The sequence below is a fragment of the Coregonus lavaretus genome (genome assembly GCF_964263955.1).
Source record: "Coregonus lavaretus genome assembly, chromosome: 33".
Taxonomy (NCBI): domain Eukaryota; kingdom Metazoa; phylum Chordata; class Actinopteri; order Salmoniformes; family Salmonidae; genus Coregonus; species Coregonus lavaretus.
This window is the reverse complement of record NC_140020.1, coordinates 21906110-21925362: the sequence shown is the minus strand read 5'-3', so window position 1 is coordinate 21925362 and position 19253 is coordinate 21906110. Positions and strand designations below refer to the sequence as shown.

At 42.4% G+C, this 19253-nt stretch overlaps 1 protein-coding gene across 1 annotated transcript in view; it reads right to left on the bottom strand.

The window, feature by feature from the left end:
• syne2a (spectrin repeat containing, nuclear envelope 2a) overlaps nucleotides 1-19253 on the bottom strand; it is a 242120-nt gene that overhangs the window by 137922 nt on the left and 84945 nt on the right. The window contains exons 42-49 of the mRNA XM_084151514.1: nucleotides 14936-15251; nucleotides 14554-14718; nucleotides 14030-14371; nucleotides 12597-12733; nucleotides 12224-12353; nucleotides 8319-8489; nucleotides 6035-7942; nucleotides 868-1053 (exon numbers count right to left, since the gene is read on the bottom strand). Of these exons, the coding sequence (XP_084007640.1) occupies nucleotides 868-1053; nucleotides 6035-7942; nucleotides 8319-8489; nucleotides 12224-12353; nucleotides 12597-12733; nucleotides 14030-14371; nucleotides 14554-14718; nucleotides 14936-15251 (3355 nt within the window). The remainder of the gene's footprint in view (nucleotides 1-867; nucleotides 1054-6034; nucleotides 7943-8318; nucleotides 8490-12223; nucleotides 12354-12596; nucleotides 12734-14029; nucleotides 14372-14553; nucleotides 14719-14935; nucleotides 15252-19253) is intronic.

Genomic DNA, 19253 nt, shown 5'->3' with positions numbered 1-19253 from the left:
CAAATACTTGAGCTATACTCAATTCAGTTTGCCTGGTACAATGGAAACAATGGAATCATCCCAAAAGTGCAAACACCAAGCTCCAAGTAATCTTTTACTAATTCTAAAGCGAGATGTGCCGTCACTGAGAAAACTCCATGGCTACACAGGAAATATAATTGGCTCATATGGCTCCTTCCTGTAAAGCTTCCTGCCACAGGCATCTTGGGAATGGAGTAGCATGAAGTTCCCCCTAGATGCTGATCTTGGGTCAGTTTAGAATTGTTATGGTTAAGATTAGGATTAGGATAACTTCACCCCAAAGCCTTGGGAATGCAGCATCATCAAGGCCCATGCCACATCAGAGTCTGTTTGTTTATCCATGTCTTATCTGTTCACTGATCCATGCAGTTGACTGAACTGCAAATATTTTGTGGACGGAGCCACATATTTGGGAGCAACAACTTATCTTATTTGGGGTAGAGAAAATGTTGAAATATAATTTAAGCCATTTTTATGTCTCATATAGATATTGATACACACATTAGATACTAACTGAAATGTAAATGTTTTTAATCTTTGTTTTTTAAAGAGGTTTTCTCAGGTTCTTATTTTGAATGTCATTATCCTCTTGAACAACAAGTTGGGTTTCTTGGAAACAAATCAACAGTAAACCATATCCCATGTTGACGCCACCTTACCTTCCCTGAGATCTAATAGCCAACTGTCACTCACAGAGTGACAAGTTAGCTCTGTTCACACACCGTTGGCTTGGCTGAGTATTGCTGTTGAGTATTACCGATTGTGGTCGGGTGAGTATTATTGTTATGAATGCGAGTTTGAATCTCATGGTCGGCCGTACAGAGAGAAACTCCCTTACACACTCACCTTGATGATGGCCTTCCTCTCCACCAACCCTTGGACCTCAGAGAGGATGCCTTGCATGGTGGACCTGTATCGTGGGATCTCCGGGCGCACCGCTCCCCCAACTCTCTCCTCCTTCACCACGCCTTCTGATAGCAACCCCCCAGTCTGGACCGAGGTACTTGTCTTGACTTCACTCCCCTCCTGCAGCTGTGGGAACATGGCAGCAATGGGACGGTGTTGACATTTTGGGTCTCTCTCGCTCTCACGGCCCAGGTAATAACAGGGATTCTCCTGCTCTCCTGTCTGCTTTTCTGACAACAACTTAGTTCCACTCTGCCCCAGCGAGTCAGTGCAGCTATTAGAGCAGGAATGTGACTAAGGAGCTGGGCCTTGCCCCGAGGGAAACCAGGGCTCTGTTCCAATAGTTTAGCAGCGCGTCCCTCTTTCCTTCCTTCCTTGAAGGAATCACTTATCTGACACAACACAATTGGTGAAAACTATGTGGTGTAGTCTCCAGCTAATCCTGTTAGATCAGTGTCATTGGGTTTAGCACGGGGGAACATGGTACAGCAGGAACTAGTCAGGGAGTATGGTCGAGATATCGCGAGCTACAAGTGACAGGGTTAACATGAGGTGAAGTCATCATAGAGTGGTGCAAATAATCTATTCCTCACATAGTGAAGTGCTAGGCTATTCTTAAAGGGAGTGGTCAACCCGACAGGTGACGAGTTAAGCTGAGACTTGCATAAAAATCTCTCTCTTTCTCTCTCTCTGTCAACATTTCAAAACAACAGTAGAGCAGGAACGCTATTAAGCAGTAATCCACAGGAGGATGTGCTTTATATTGCAGGTTATAGGTCCTAAGGCTATCCCACCCAGGGTCCGTATTCATAAAGCGACCAAGTAGGAGTGCAGGGGCCACATTCCTCAGATTAGGAGTGCTTATCTAGGACCACTTTAGCCTTTTAGATCAAAATAAATACGATTATATCGACAGGAGGGACCTGATGTTAGATCAGCACTCCTACTTTATGAATACAAGCCCAGGGCTCCAGGTGAAGCTGCCAATGATGTATCACCACTATACTGCCCTACACTCTGAGTCAACAGGGCTCTTGACTTGGATATACATTAAAGGCCCAATCTGTGATATTTGCTATGGAGGACTAAAAGTGCCACAATTAAATAAATAAATACACCATTAAATAATTACTTAAATGTGTCATTAATTAATTAAAATTAGAATTAAATACATAAATGTGTTATTAAATGTGTCATTAATTAATTCAAATACCGATTCATTTTATGTAAAATACATATATAATAATTTCACTATTTACATTTACATTTCATGGTCCTGCGTTGGAGTGCTTCCTGAATTACTTAAAACTGTCAAACTGACCCATCAAAAGTTGGTAGGCGGAACCTAACGCCTGATTGGTTACCCTCTGCATCAAGCCAAGACAAATCAATTCCGGATAATGTCAGCAGGTCCTGCTTCTACATCCTCTGCTAAGTTTAAAATGTCTCTAACCAACTCCCTGGAAAGTTCACGGAGATCCTCCATTGTCTCTATCCAGGTTGGCCTACTCTACTTCAGACCAAAGCAATGGATCAGACTAGATTCGCGTTAGCCCCGCCCACTGACTTTGATGGGTCAGTTTGACAGTTTTAAGTAATTCATGAATCACTGCAATGCAGGATCATGAAATGTAAATGTAAATAGTGAAATAATTATATATGTATTTTACATAAAATGAATCGGTATTTGAATTAATTAATGATACATTTAATTACACATTTATGTATTTAATTCTAATTTGAATTAATTAATGACACATTTAAGTAATTATTTAATGGTGTATTTATTTATTTAATTGTGGCACTTTTAGTCCTCCATAATTTGCAGCCATTTCTGATCATTTAAATTAATGATATACACTACCGGTCAAAAGTTTTAGAACACCTACTCATTCAAGGGTTTTTCTTTATTTTTACTATTTTCTACGTTGTAGAATAATAGTGAAGACATCAAAACTATGAAATAACACATATGGAATCATGTAGTAACCAAAAAAGTGTTAAACAAATCAAAATATATTTTATATTTGAGATTCTTCAAATAGCCACCCTTTGCCTTGATGACAGCTTTGCACACTCTTGGCATTCTCTTTAACCAGCTTCATGAGGTAGTCACCTGGAATGCTTTTCAATGAACAGGTGTGCCTTCCTATGCCGTAAGATCCCTCCTGGACTCCCAACGTTGTGGGGGTCGGCTCCGGTACCTGGTGGACTGGGAGTGGTACGGTCCAGAGGGGCGGTGTTGGGTTCCGGTGAACGACATTCTAGATCCCAACATCACCTTCACCGTCCGGACCAGCCCACTCCTTGCCCATCGGGAGGGGGTGGGGGGGGGGGGGTTGCTACTGTCACGTCTACTCCCGCTCTGGCGCTCGACGTCGCCGGTCTACTAACCACCGTCCTGGCAACCCACATTGCGCACACCTGGCAACCATCATTGCGCGCACCTGCTCCCCATCGTTAAGCACACCTGGACTTTAACACCCTGATTACTCTCCCTTCATATAGCCCTCAGTAAGCCTCAGTCATCAGGCAGTATTGGTTTTGGTTACGTTCAGCACGCTTCTCCTGTTTTTTATTATCTTCATGATTATTATTAAACTCACCTTCTGCACCAGTTTCCTGACTCATATATACGTTACATTTATGCATTAACACATAATTTACTGTAAACACAAAAAGTCAAATAGTAAGATAAAAAGTTAAATAACAGCATAACTATAATAGCATTACTTCCTCACCTCTTATAAATGTTTTATGTTTACTTGTTAGGGTCAATTTCATCTGAACTCCAGTTAATTCAGAAATTGTATTGCATTCATGTGGAGAAATACCATATCCTAAACTGACAGGTTGAACTGGAATTGACCTCAACTCTGGTGTCTGTAACATTAACTGCAGATGCTTGTATTTGTGTAAAGTCAAGAGAAAATATGTAAACAGAATTCAAACAGAAATGGCCACCCCTCTGAGTCTGGTTCCTCTCTAAGTTTTCTTCCTAGGTTGCTGCATTCTAAGGACTTTTTTCTGGCCACTATGCTTCTGCATTTCTTGCTTTGGGGTTTTAGGCTGGGTAGGCTGACAGGTGAGAAGCTACTTCTCTCGTGTAGCACAAAGAGAAAGAAAAAGGACTTCCCTGCGTCTGAAAAAGAACAAGATGTTCAAAATAATCATTTTAAAGCTAAATTCGGAGTCAAATCAAATCAAATTTTATTTGTCACATGCGCCGAATACAACAATACAACCTTACCGTGAAATGCTTACTTTCAAGCCTTTAACCAACAATTCAGAGTTAAGAAAATATTTACTCAATAAACTAAAGTAATACTCCTCAATGCCATTGGATGAATCAAGGAACATATTCCAGTCTGTGCTAGCAAAACAGTCCTATAGCATAGCATCCGCGTCATCTGACCAATTCCGTATTGAGCGAGTCACTGGTACTTCCTGCTTTAGTTTTTGCATGTAAACAGATTTGCCAAATGGAGGGCAAGGGAGAGCTTTGTATGCGTCTCTGTATGTGGAGTAAAGGTGGTCTAGAGTTTTTTTTTCCTCTGGTTGCAAATGCGACATGCTGGTAGAAATGAGGTAAAACGGATTAAAGTTTGCCTGCATTAAAGTCCCCGGCCACTAGGAGCCCCGCTTCTAGATGAGCATTTCCTTGTTTGCTTATGGCCTTATACAGCTCGTTGAGTGCGGTCTTAGTGACAGCATTGGTTTGTGGTGGTAAATAGACGGCTACGAATAATATAGATGAGAACTCTATTGGTAGATAGTGTGGTCTACAGTTTATCATGAGGTACTCTACCTCAGGAGAGCAATACCTTGAGACTTCTTTAATATTAGACATCGCGCACCAGCAGTTATTGACAAATAGACACACACCCCCACCCCTCGTCTTATCAGACGTAGCTGCTCTGTCCTGCCGATGCACGGAAAACCCAGCCAGCTCTATATTATCCGTGTCGTCGTTTAGCCACGACTCTGTGAAACATAAGATATTACAGTTTTTAATGTCCCGTTGGTAGTCTCGACCGTAGATCATCGAGTTTGTTTTCCAGTGATTGCACGTTGGCCAATAGAACCAATGGTAGTGGCGATTTACTCACTCGCCTCCGAATCCTCACAAGGCACCCCAACCTTCTCCCTCTGTATCTCCGCTTTTCTTCACGCAAATGATGGGGATTTGGGCCTGGTCTCCAGAAAGCAGTATATCCTTCGCGTCGGACTCATTAAATAAAAAATCTTCGTCCAGTTCGTGGTGAGTAATCGCTGTTCTGATGTCCAGAAGCTCTTTTAGGTCATAAGAGACAGCAGCAACTTTATGTACAAAATACAAATACAAACAAAGCGAAAAAACTAACAAAATAGCACAGTTGGTTAGGAGCCCGTAAAACGGCAGCCATCCCCGCCGGCGCCATTATCCACAGCCGCATAGCTGCAATAGTCCGATGGCCCATTATTACGAAGCTAATTTAATTGACCGTTATAGAGTCGCAGATATGTGACAGTAGACTGCTCTGCGGATTTGCAGCTTTGAACTCTATAGGACACTTTAAGAGGCCTGTGCTTAGTTTGTAAATCATCCCTCGAAGAATAGACAATTGTATATAGGGGAGTAAATTCCTAGACTGGAAGTGGAGGGGCCACTGTATGACGAGTCAAATTCCTCCAATTTTACTTTGAGCCAAGGTGCGACCTTTAAATGCCACACAAACAGGCTACTCCTGGCCTGACCATTCCAATTCATTCATAATAACATCACTTAACATTGTTGGATCTTGGGCTAAATAAAGAGCCTTGAAATGTCAAGTCCTTTCAGGGAAAGACTGCATTAACTTCCAGAGTTTGACTTGAGTGTACAACCCCCACTCAAAACCTAAATCGGCAGGCTTAAAGTTTCTTAAAGTTTTTTTGTGTGTGTGTGTATGTGTGTGTGTGTGTGTGTGAATGTGTGTGTGTGTGTGAGAGTGTGTGAGAGAGAGAGAGAGAGAGAGAGAGAGAGAGAGAGAGAGAGAGAGAGAGAGAGAGTGATAGCGCTAGCAAGAGCGAGATGAGAGTGTGTGACAAACCCTCCAGTGAATTCAAAAAAGCGAATTGCCCTTACCTGTTCCTGTGGAGCTGTCCCTTCTGTCCCCTCTCTGGGCTCGATCTCTGTGCCTGCAGACGCTGGTGAATGGACGTGTGACAACTGTGTATTGTCTCTCGTGGCATCTGTCTGACTGACATCTGTCTGTGTGAGGTCATTCACCTGTAGCATGTCAGTAGCATCTATCTTTCCAGTGTTTTTGCTCACAGTCTGTCTGTTATCTTTGCTGTCTGTAGTGCAGGTGATGTATGTAGTCTCCTTAATTCTGTCAGAGGCTCCTGAGTTTATAGTTATTTGGCTGTCTGTCATTTGTGTCTGTCTGGCATCTTTAGCGACTGTGTTTACATCATCAACACTTCCTGGTTCAGTGTTGTCAGAGTTATCAGTGTGTCTCTGTGACTCGGATTCGGTGTGTGCCGATTTAGCGGACTTAGACTCTGCGAGCCCTGATTCGGAGCATTTTGATTCCGGACCTTTTGTTTTGGGGCCCTGCAATTGCTCCCACTCTGATTCTGTGTGTGATTCTGAGGGGCCTTTGGAACTCTTCACTTTGTGGCCCTTGGACGTTGAGCTCATAAAATCAGCCTCCCTCCATCCCCTGTGCTTTGACTTGACGTGCCGCCCGCCGTCTGTGTTCTTGGCGCTCCCAGTGATAGAACTATCAGTCATTTTTGAAGCAAAGTCACCAGAGCTAAACGTGTCTGAGCCATTACCACAAGGAGGCTCCCTGGTTTGAATGTCCTTGGACTGAGACCGAGGTAGCTCCATGTCCAAAACAATTGTAAACACTTTCTTTGTCTCAGAGCAGTCTCTAGACTCTTCCTCTGTGCATTGTGTTTTGTTATCTGACTGTGATTTGTCTGTGGGTCTTGCGTGCATCTCTGGCTGCTCTCTTTCTGGATGCGGCATGAGATGTTTTACAGGGTCCGACTGTGGATCTGTCCGTAGCCCCACACTACTTTTAATGCCTAATTCCGTTTTGGTCAAGGAAGTGACGTCACGATGTAGAGTCTCGGCTTCCTGAACAATACATTTCCCAGCACGTGCAACACCTGCGTTCAAGAAGATGGTGGCCACTTTTTGGGGAGGCTCAGTCAAATCTTGTTTTGTCTGGTCACTCTGGTTGACAACAGAAAAAGTGTAAGTGAGTTGCGCACCTTTATCTGGTACTGAAGACTCTTGACCTCCTCTGACTGATGTTCCAGTGCATACAACCACAGGGTTTGCATGGTCACTGTCGCCATGTCGAGCTGACTCTGTATGTACAATATCGTCGTTGCCATGGTAACCTGGTCTGCTTTGGAAAGTGTTGGCTGTAGACATGTCATCAAGGTGTTGTCGTTCGAGGTCTGTGTCCAGAATGATGGTGAACACTTTGTGCGGAGTCGGAGATGAGGTTCCCTCTCTATCGATTGGTTCTGTATGGTGAGGTGTTATCTCTGTTACAGTATGCCCACACTGGCTAGTGCCCGGGGTCTCTGGCACCACCACAGTGGCTGAGATATCAGCGCTGGGAGTTTGGGTTAAGGTTTCTCCCATGGGAATTTGTATTTGACTCTCCCCATCCTCCATGTCTGTGACTACTCTCTCTACCGGCTGGATGTTCCAGCCCTTCAATGAGTCTTTGCCGTATTCATTGTCCACTGCTCTTTTTTCAGTGTCGCTCATCACTTTCTTGGTAGGTTTTTTAACAGCAACCATTGTTCTTCTGGTATGGGCTCTTTTGCTTTGCACTCTGCTTTCAGCTTGCTCTTTTTCCGGATCTTTTGTTGAGTCAGTATTAGCCTGAAGAGGTTTGATCCCGCCTGAGGTCACTTTCTCGACGGGTTGTGACAAAAGGGATGCCTCGCTGCAAGATGGCACTTTGTCACGTGTGTTGCTTGGTTTCTTATTGTCTGCATCCACCTCTGTGCTGACTAGGGATGCCTAAAGATGCATACATTCATTAGAAATGGTATGAAGCTACATATAAGATTCCTTAAAGGGATCATATTAACGTTAAGGGATGTTCCAATCAAAATATAATGTAACACTTTTTTCTTTTACACTTGGTTGAAATGCCCCAGTTTCACCTACTGAGGCATTTGATAGTCATATTTTGTTTTAATCAGTATCATCATAGGGCTCCATACATTCTGGAAGTAGGCCTAAAACACCTTTCAACAAGCCAACTCATATTGCAAAAGAAAAATGTGTGCATTTGATTATAAAAAAAAAAAGTTATTTTGTTTTAGTTCAATCTACTTTGGAGTTTTGTTGTTTGATTATGCATTGATTATATGATGATTAGAAGATAGCTCACCTGGGAATGGGCTAGGGCTGTGAGGAGAGCTGCACTGTTGCTGAGGGCCTGTCCAGCCCTTCTCTCGAACTGCTCCACGCGCTCCCTTCCGACACAGTCCAATAGGAGGTCTAGCTGTGATAGCGCCTCCTTTAGAGTCCCTTGGAGTTGTTTCCCATTGTTCAGTGTAGCCTGTGAGGGATTAAAGGGTTAGTTAATCTAATCTTGATGTTTGGGTCAAATTCATCTTACCTTGATTTGTCTATGTAGGACAGTATAGACAGCATCCACATTATTCTATTATTTACTTTTGCTACATGAAGTAGCTAGCATGATTTAGCATTGTCCCTGGATTTCCCATTTGTTAACATTTCCCTGTTAGCAAAACTGCATGTAACCCCCTGGTTGCTTTTAGCTTTTTCTAGCACGGACTGATTTAGTTACTGTGTTGCATGTGGGACATATTTTGGAGACGCACTGTTGTTAGGGACCAGCCCGACACGTGAGAGAGTGAGGAGAGGGCAACAATGCAAACTACGTGAGCTAGCAAGATGGCTATTTAATTATTTTATTGTTTTTAAAAGTTAGTTTAACTCAGTCTGAGTAAACCACATTGATTAACTGTTAGTCCCTCATCCCCGACCACAGTGAGGACGGCGTTGGATTTGTTCTGGTCCTGCTTGGAGGCTCGACCATTAGAGATGCTGTGAGAGACTGAGCTCTGGGTGATGTGAGTAGCCACTGGATGTGATCTGAGAGAGATAATCTGTATATACAGTGCCTTCAGAAAGTATTCATACCACTTTACTTATTCCATATTTTGTTGTGTTACAGCCTGAATTCAAAATGGATTAAAATTTAAAAAATTCACCCACCTACACACAATACCCCAAAACATGTTTTTAGAAATGTTTAGAAATGTACTGAAAATGGAATACAGAAATATCAGAAGTATTCACACCCCTGAGTCAATACTTTGTAGAAGCACCTGTGGCGGCGATTACAGCTGTGAGTCTTTTTAGGTAAGTCTCCAAGAGCTTTGCACACCTGGATTGTACAATATTAGCCCATTATTATTTTTTAAATTCTTCAGGCACTGTCTAGTTGGTTGTTCATCATTGCTAGACAGCCATTTTCAAGTATTGCCATAGATTTACAAGCCAATCTAAGTCGAAACTGTATCTTGGCACTCAGGAACATTCAATGTAGGCTTAGTAAGCAACTCCAGTGTCTATTTGGCCTTGTGTTTTAGGTTATTGTCCTGCTGAAAGGCAAATTTGTCTCCCAGTGTCTGTTGGAAAGCAGAGTGAATCAGGTTTTCCTCTAGGATTTTGCCTGTACTTAGCTCTATTTCATTTATTTTTATCCAAAAAAACTCCCTATTCCTTGCTGATGACAAGCACACCCATAACATGATGCAGCCACCACCATGCTTGAAAATATGAAGAGTGGTACTCAGTGATGTGTTGTGTTGGATTTGCCCCAAACATAACGTTTTGTATTCAGGACATAAAGTTAATTTCTTTGCACATTTTGTTTTGCAGTATTACTTTAGTGCCTTATTGCAAACAGGATGCATGTTTTAGAATATTTATATTCTGTACAGGCTTCCTTTTTTTCGCTCTGTCATTTAGGTTAGTATTGTGGAGTAACTACAATGTTCTTGATCCATCCTCAGTTTTCTGCTATCACAGACATTAAATTATGTAACTGTTTTAAAGTAACCATTGACCTCATGGTGAAATCCCTGAGCAGTTTCAAGTTTCAAGTTTTAATGTCACATGCACAAATAGTGTGAAATGCCTGTCTTGCAAACTCAAAACCCAACAATGCAAGAATCAATAACAATGTATTACTAGAACAAATATGAAATACACATTAAAGTAGGTAAGTAAGTATACTATATACAGGACATATTTAAAAAGTCAGGTCCAATACCATATTTACATTTGCAGGGATACTGGAGTGATGGAGGTAGATATGCATAGGGGTAAGGGGACTAGGCAACAGGATATAAGATAAACAGAGTAGCAGCAGCTTGCATGTCAGTGGGTGTGCGGGTGTGTAGAGTCAGTATAAATGTATGTGCATATTAAGTGTGAGTGAGCAAATGATGGAGTGGGTGTTTGTGTGTGAGTGTGTAGGGCCCTGTGAGTGTGCATAGAAACTTTTGAAATAAAAGGTAAATAAAGATACAAGGTAAACTGAGTCCATGTAGCTATCTTGTTAGCTATTTATCAGTCATATTGCTTGGGGATAAAAACTGTTCAAGAGCCTGTTGGTGTCAGACTTGATGCACCGGTACCTCTTGCCGTGCAGCAGCAGAGAAAATAGTCTATGGCTTGGGGTCTTTGATGATTTTCTAGGCCTTCCTTTCACACCTCCTGATATAGAGGTACTGGGCTGTCCACACACAACTCTCTATAGCACCATGCGATCGAGGGAAGTGCTATTGCACCACTCCTTGTGGTGTGCTGGTTGCATACACGCTGACTTCGGTCGCCAGCTGTATGGTGTTTCCTCCGACACGGGTTGAGCGAGCAGTGTGGCTTGGTGGGGTTGTGTTTCAGTGGACGCATGGCTCTCGACCATTGCAGCGATGGGACAAGACTGTAACTACCAATTGGGGTAAAAACCACCAAAACATCATAGAGTAGAATTAAAACAAAAAAAACTGTTTTTTTTTTCCAAACTTGCAACAAGTTTCTAGCCACGGGGGGAGCATTTTCCTGCTCACCGCGTCACCGTGAATCTCATAAGGTTTGAAAATCCCTGTTTTTAAAATATCTTTACTCTTGATGACAGTCATCATCAAACTTTTTAACTAGAAATGTGTCGTTTTCACATATGTAGACACTGGTATGGTGCTGCTTCCTGCATGATGAAAGCAGACTCAATACTGGTTTAGTAAATGTTTTGGCTATATACTAATACATCTCCAAAGTAGCCTCTAAGCCTATGTGTCACACTAACAGCCATGCCTGATCAGAAATGGCTTTGGACACTGAATTCAATCCTTTGAAAACTGCTAGTCTACCCAAGTTGATTACAATGAGAATGTCCTTAATGTTAGGGAAAGGGAGATACCTAGTCAGTCACACAACTGAATGCATTCACCGAAATGTGTCTTCTTCATTTAACCGAACTCCTCTGAATCAGAGACTGATGGCTGTGCTTTGCCTTTTCAAAAATAACCCCTCTGAGAAATGCCTCATCTAGAATCGGCAATATGCGTAGTATTTTTCAATGGGGGAGCCGGATGACAAACCCTCTATTTTTCCATTGAGGCAGAGCAGGTCCAAAGATAATGGCCCTGGTTTTAGAGCAAAGGGGAAGCTCTATTAGAGAAAACTAGCTAAGGGGTTCCTATCCCTACATGTGTTGTTGCTATGGCTGGCATATGGAGTATAAGTAGCGCTAAGTGCCCTTTGCTAATATTACACATCCATCCACGTTCGTGGAAAAACATCTCAAAAACAACTAGGGATTTCTGAACAACCTCAGTAAACTCTGTGCTGCGTTCAACATGCGAAATGCGTTTGTGGGAAAAGGTTTTTGAAAAACAGTGATTTCAGAACATTTTAAATGGATGGGAGTGCAGCATAAAATCTTAAACGGTCATTCCTAAATCTTTTTAATGAACGAGACAACAAAAGCTATCATATAGATATTGCTTTTTTACTCTCCATGTGGCTGGTCCAGTAAAAACAGCAGTGACTTTCTGATTGACTATTCTTGTTCTTGTAAGATGAAAAGTTAAACAATAGAACAATATTCTACGTCCCTGTAAAACTCTTGCTCTTTTAGGGTTTAGGTCAGCTTCCTGGTAAGTACTTTAATTGTGACAAATGTATCTGTAAAAGGTTCTACACAAATAAAATGTGATGGATGGATGGATGTGGGTGGGTGGAGAGGTACTACAGTACCTGTATAGACTTTCGGGGATTTGACTGTGCTGCCTGGTTCCACTGCTGCAGTTCACATATTGCCCCAGACATTCTATGGGCCATGCCGCCTGAAAAAACCTGCATTCGTTCATGTAGAGAGAAACACAGGCTACGGAGACAGAGAGGATAGGTTGAGAGAGAGAAATAAAAATAAAGAAGAGAGAGAGGGATAGAGTAGGAGAGAGAGAGAGGGATGAAGAGAGGAGAGAGAGAGGAGAGAGAAAATGAGAATGATAGAGAAATACAAAGAATACAGTACTCACATGTACCAAAACATTTTTGTCTAAAAATGCAATCCAAATGCTTTGATATGCAGGGGGCAAGGAGCTACAGAACATATATTAATTGGTACCTGTCTAAGTCTTTGGCCACTGTATCCACAGCCAAAGTCACATCGGTTTGAAATTCTCCATATGTGTCCTCTGACCCTACTTCTTTCTCCAGGTGATGAAGCCGTGCCACAAGCTCCCTCAGGCTCTGGTCACAGTCCTGAACAAGATGTGATATAGTAAGTGTGTTTGATGTGTTTGTCTAAGTATGTGATGGACGGGAGAACAGTGTAGAACAAAAAGCTGGACAATTAAGTTAGCCAGCTTATACCTTGTCAATTTTAAGTCTATATTTTCCAAAGGATGATGTTATTTCAATCTATTTTAGACAACTAGCTGGCTAGCTTTTTGATACAGCTTTCTGGAACAGCCTCAAGAAAGACGGTGAGATAGAGATAAGTCTGTTTAAAGGCACAAGATATGGTAAGATGTAATTATAACTACACTGAACAAAAATATAAATGCAACATGTAAAGTGTTGGTCCTTAGCTGAAGCATGAGCTGAAATAAAAAATCCCCAACATTTTCCATACGCACTAAAAGCTTATTTCTCTCAAATTTTGGGCACAAATTTGTTTACATCCCTGTGAGTGAGCCTTTCTCCTTTGCCAAGATAATCCATCCACCTGACAGGTGTGGCATATCAAGAAGCTGATTAAACAGCATGATCATTACACAGGTGCACCTTGTACTTGGGACAATAAAAGGCCACTTTAAAATGTGCAGTTTTGTCACACAACACAATACCACAGATGTCTCAAGTTTTGAGGGAGTGTGCAATTGGCCTGCTGACTGCACGAATGTCCACCAGAGCTGATGCCAGAGAATGAAATGTTCATTTCTCTACCATAAGCTGCCTCCAACGTCGTTTTAGAGAATTTGGCAGTACGTCCAACTGGCCTCACAACCACAGACCACGTGTAACCACGCCAGTCCAGGACCTCCACATCTGGCTTCTTCACCTGCAGGTGCTGAGGATTATTTCTGTCTGTAAAAAGCCCTTTTGTGGGGAAAAACTAATTCTGATTGGCTGGGCCTGGCTCCCCAGTGGGTGGGCCTGGCTGCCAAGTGGGTGGGCCAAAGCCCTCCAAGGCCCACCCATGGCTGCACCCCTGTCCAGTCATGTGAAATCCATAGATTAGGGCCTAATGAATTCATTTCAATTGACTGATTTCCTTTTATGAACTGTAATTCAGTAAAATCTTTTAAATTGTTGGATGTTGCATTTATATTTGTGTTCAGTATAGTTATACACCACTCATAGGAAACCATTCAATCAATCCAAAGATGGCTTTGCCCATTCATTATTTTTCTATCAATGGTTCTACCATGAGAGCGCTAAAAGTAGGGTGAAGCTGCTGATCCTGGGTCAGTTAAACATTTTCCCCACTAAAGGTTAAGATTAGGATTGGGGGAGGGTAAGCTGATCTTCATCCCGGAGCATATAGCTAGCTACCTGTAGGATGCGCCAGCGCTGCTGGAGCTGCCTGACATCAGTGAATACTTCGGTCGTTTCCGGGTCGTCCCCCAAACGCTCAGCCGAGCCTTGTAGGGCCCTCTGAAGGTTGTCAACCTCCTCCCTGATTCGCTGGTCTCGTCGGGCTACCTGCTCCTCTGCCTGTAGTTGAGCCAGCCAGCTGACGCCCCTCTCTAACTCCTCCTTCTGGTCCTGGAGATCTTTGACTTCTTGAGACAGAGCGGCCTGACCCTTGGTGGTGCAGCTGGCAAGCAGAATGTCCTTAAGAGACTCGAGCTCCACAAAATCTTTCTCCATGTGGCCCACGGCCTCCTGCAAAGCCTACTGGGACAGACAGATTTTTGTTGTTGTTGTTTCTTCAGAATATCTCTTACAGTTGAAAATGCAATTAAAACATATTTCTGAAAGGATGAGTTTATATAAGGATGTGTGTGAGTGTGTGTGTGTGTGTGTGTGTGTGTGTGTGTAGTGTGGTGTGGTGTGTGCACACTAATACATCTCACCTCCACAGCCCCTGTATCAGTCTCCAGGACACTAGGGTCTCTGGGCTGGGACTCAATACCCAGCATCCGTTCCTGCAGTGAGTTCAAGGTGTGCCGGCAGTCCTGCAACAGCTGGCCACAGCGATCCTCATTACGGACGCCTCCCTCAAGACTCACACACATTCCCTAAAAATTATGATCATTCAAAAAAGCAAGAAACTTCATACAGTTTTTGTAATTGTAATTGTTGAATTACATCTCAGTGTTATTCATCTCAGTGGCTCAGATACTGTAGGAATTCTACCATGAATCAACAGGAAAACATTTTTAATCCAACCAGTAATTCCCCCTTTGACTTCAGAAATCTTGTTTATTATAATATTTTTTAACATAGCCTACTCACATGGAGCTTTTTGACCAAGGCAGGTTGGCAATCCTCTAGTGTAGCCCAGGAAGGGTCCTCCCAATTGGGGTCCTTGGTGCGCTGGGCTAGCTCCTTCCTCTGGGCCCCCAAGGCAGAGAAGGCCGGCCCCAAGGCTGTGGCCTGGTCCAGTAGTGCCCGGGCCTGTTGGGCAGCCTTCCTGTGTTGAGCCAGGCCGGGCCAGGGAAAGAACATGGAGAGCTGGGTAGTCTGGTGCTGGAGCTGGTCCACTCTGGACCGGGCCTGCTGCCTCTGGACCAGAAGAGAGGAGGAGAGCTCGGGCTCACCCTGCAGGAGACTGAGAGTGAAAAAAGACAGAGACAAATAGAGATGCCTTTCATGGACACTAGCAAATCCACATCAAAAAGGCTGTATGTATTTTACATTTTAGTCATTTAGCAGACGCTCTTATCCAGAGCGACTTACAGTTAGTGAGTGCATACATTTTCATACTGGCCCACCGTGGGAAACGAACCCACAACCCTGGCGTTGCAAGCGCCATGCTCTACCAACTGAGCTACAGGGGACTGTATCAACTTCATCTCTATGTTGATAATTGTGCTTGAGTGCAGAAGCTTTTTTAACAACCAAATCTTGAGAGCTGTGTGCGTAAAAAAATATTGCATCGATGTCAATAGGAAATGTGTCTAAGCTTGCTAGCTGGGAACTATGGCACCTACAAATTACCTACTTTATTCCACCTTGTTGTAATGCTTTGTGTCTTTATCTAAATTTGTACTAAGTAAGTCAACTTTGGACAAGTAAGCCTTGTCCGAGCCAGAACAGCCCATAGGTGCAGGAGCATGAGGCAGCTTGAAGTAGAAGTACACCCACTGGACAGGAAACTAATCTGTAACAGGACCTTAGTCCGAAAAAGCATGTTTAGCTTTAAACAACAGATCAAAAATATATTGTATCACAGCGCCTCTCTTCTTTCAAGATCAAATTTAACTGTACTGTATACAACAATATGAATCTATATAAATAGTGTATAAATAGTATTTTTGTTGTCTTTCCTATATATAACTCTTATTTGTTTTATTTAACGTAACCTTCTTGTCTATAACTGTTCTGTACTTTGTATGTGGACCCCAGGAAGAGTTGCAGCTGCATGTGCAGTAGCTAATGGGGATCATAATAAACTAAACTCCTCAATCCATGTCCTTAATGTTGAGTGCCAAGCTGAGAGGCATCTGTTTCCATTTTTAGTCTTTGGTATGATTCGACAGGGGATCAAACCCCCAACCTTCCAATCTTAGGGCAGACAATCTAACCATAAGGTCAGAGTTGGTATCTAACTTTGACTATAACATTATTGTGGAACAATATTGTCAGCAAAATTGTACGTAGAGTTTCAGTTATTTGAAGGGAAAGATGTGTATATTGTTTTGTGTTTCATTGTCGCAATAAAAATATCAAATTTGTCTTGAAATGAGAAAGCATCCAATAGATGCATTGACACTGCCATCTAGTGTTACATAATGCCACACACCATACAATATTCCACAACATTCTAAACTTCAAAGATGAGCAGAAAAGGTTTGTGTTGTTTTTGATAATTATTTACTGTGTAATTCTGTAATTTAATTCAGGTCAGATTGCTTGGAAAGACAGCACTCTGCAGTAAGGATGATGTCACAGTGATATTGTGATGTCACCGGTAGGTTCTTAGAACTTTTGTCAAAGATCATCACATACTTGTTGGTCATTATAAAAGCTTGCCTGCTTGGTAAGACTTAAAACGAAAACAAAATGGATATACTCAACTGCTGAGAATTCTTCACAAGAATGATTCCTGTCATACATTTGCATAAAGTGGATTGCCCAGGTAAGGTTATTTTCATATTTTCAATTGAGTAGAATCTTGTTAACTTAAAATTTAACTATGACTGGATTTTAATCTAGAAAAGTGGAAGTGACTACCTGTGAGGGGGAGTCTACCAGGGAGTAGTGGTGGCCTAGCAGTAGTAGGCTAGTAGCAGTAATAGTTAGTAGTAGTAATAGTTAGTAGTAGTAGTAGTAGTAGTAGTAGCGGCAGCAGCAATAGTAATAGTACTAGTAGTAGTTCGATAGTAGTAGTAGTAGTAGTGTTGGCCTAGTAGTAGTAGTAGTAGTAGTAGTAGTAGTAACAGCAGCAGCAGCAGTAGTAGTAGCAATAGTGGTGGCCTAGTAGTAGTAGTAGTAGTAGTAGGCTTTTACAGTACCCCAAACCATTCTGTGATTCACGTAAACTATTGTGTTAAACTAAAAGCAAGAAGAGTATGGTCTTTATTTGATAAAAGTGTTGAAGGATGATCTCTTTGTATAGGTCTTGTTGTTTTTAGCTTTGTCTTAAAATGTTTCGCTTTGCTTTGTAACCTTCACGTATTCAACACAATTTGTAATTGTAGATACAGTTTTTCTAGGCCTATAATTATGCTCTCCTCATTCGTAGTTTTCATGGGTGATGTCATAAACAGTGAGAGGAGACTCTTACTATGCCAGTATTAAATATGTGTCTAATTTTTTAAAGTATAATGTAAAAAAATAAATAAAGGTTGTAACATATCAGTAGCCTTCTTCTGCTACATGCAATCTAATCCATCAGTTGATAATATTATGTTGTCTTTCATTTGCCGCCATGTTATCGAAGCTTTTCAAATCTTTCACTATAAACCAGCATCATTTTACATCAGGTTGACTGTCCTAGTACGAACATACTAGTTTCTTTGTTAAATATTGCATATATTCACAACATTGTGCATTTTTGTAAGCAAAAACTAGCTTTGGCCAATACATTTATCCTAACTATAGTTAATTCTGTTCTATGTTTGCAGGATGCAGGCCTGATCTAACATGGCTTCAAAAAGTTACATCACAGAACCTTGGTTCAGCTCCATTCTGTGATCAGTATACTAGAAAACATGGCCCTTGCTGCAATCATTCTACTGGACCTTTATTGAGCAAGCCAGGGTGCAGTGCATCAATTGACCTAACACCACAGGGGCAGCCAATGAGTGATGCCCCTGTGATGAGAACACTTCCAGGGCTTGCGGCCGGAGCTACTGGGCTGACCTACACCAAAAACCAGCCCACTACTGATCCCTGGTATTTCGAGGGCCATGAAGAAGAGGACAGTCTCTCTCCTGCTTCAGTGTACATGGACTGCCTTGAGGACCTTAGCCCATCTCCCTCAGCAGGATCCCCTCAAGCTGACTCTCCCCCAGACTCTCCTGCTTTATTTATCATAGAAAGTGATGAGGGGGAGCAGTTCTCGGAACTCAGTCTCTCTCCATTTCCAGTGTCCCTTGAGTGTGAGCAGTGCAATGACTATAGCTGTTCTCTTTTAGGAGAAAGGATTGAGACATCTCCAGAACCTGGGGGCAAAATTAAATCACCTTCTGAAAAATGGCAAGAGATCGAGAAAGTTCCAGAGTGCATGGAAAAGATTGAGCTGTCTCCAAACTCTGGGCAAATATCTGACGTTTCCCCTGAGCCAGAACCACAAATCGAATTGTCCAGTGAGCATGAGACCTTAAAAGGGCCATCTAACCTCTGGCAGGAGATTGAGTCAGCTTGTGAACCATTGCAAATGATTGAGCAGTCTCCTGAGCACAAACAAGAAGTTGAGTTGTTTGAGGAGCCCCTGCAATGGAATGAGCAAAGCAAAGAGCCTCAGGAAGTGCTCCAGTTGACTCTGCCACCAAAACAAACAGTTGAGCAGTGCCTTCAAGACATTGAGCTGCCTCATAAATCCATGCTTGGGAATGATCCATATCCAAATTCTGGTCAAGAGTTGGAAGTGTCAACTGAGCCCGAACAACAGATTGAGTTTTTTTCAAAATCCCACCAAAGAACTGAAATGTCATCTGGACCTATGATTGGCTTATCTCCTGAGCACAAATCAGCGGTTGAACCACCACTTGAGCATAGAATATCTTCCACTGAAACACAGCAGATTGATACGCCCAATGATCTCCAGCAAATAACTGTGCCATCCCCAGAACCTGACACAGTGTCCAAGGCTCCTACTGAGCCCTGGCCAGAGACTGAATCATCCTTTGGTCCATGGCAAGACATTGAACCATTTGCTGAGTGCAAACAAGGGACTGAGGTGTCACCAAACTCCTGGCAAATATTGAAAGTATCTGAAGTACCTCAGCCCAAACAACTGACTGAATTATCCACAAAGAAACAAAGAGAGTTTAAGCTTCCTTCTGAACCCATGGAAAGGAATGAGGTGTGTACAGAGCAGAGGCTAGGGCCATCAATGGAGACTCAGGGAGTGTTTAAGGTACCTATGCCACCAAGACAAAGGGCT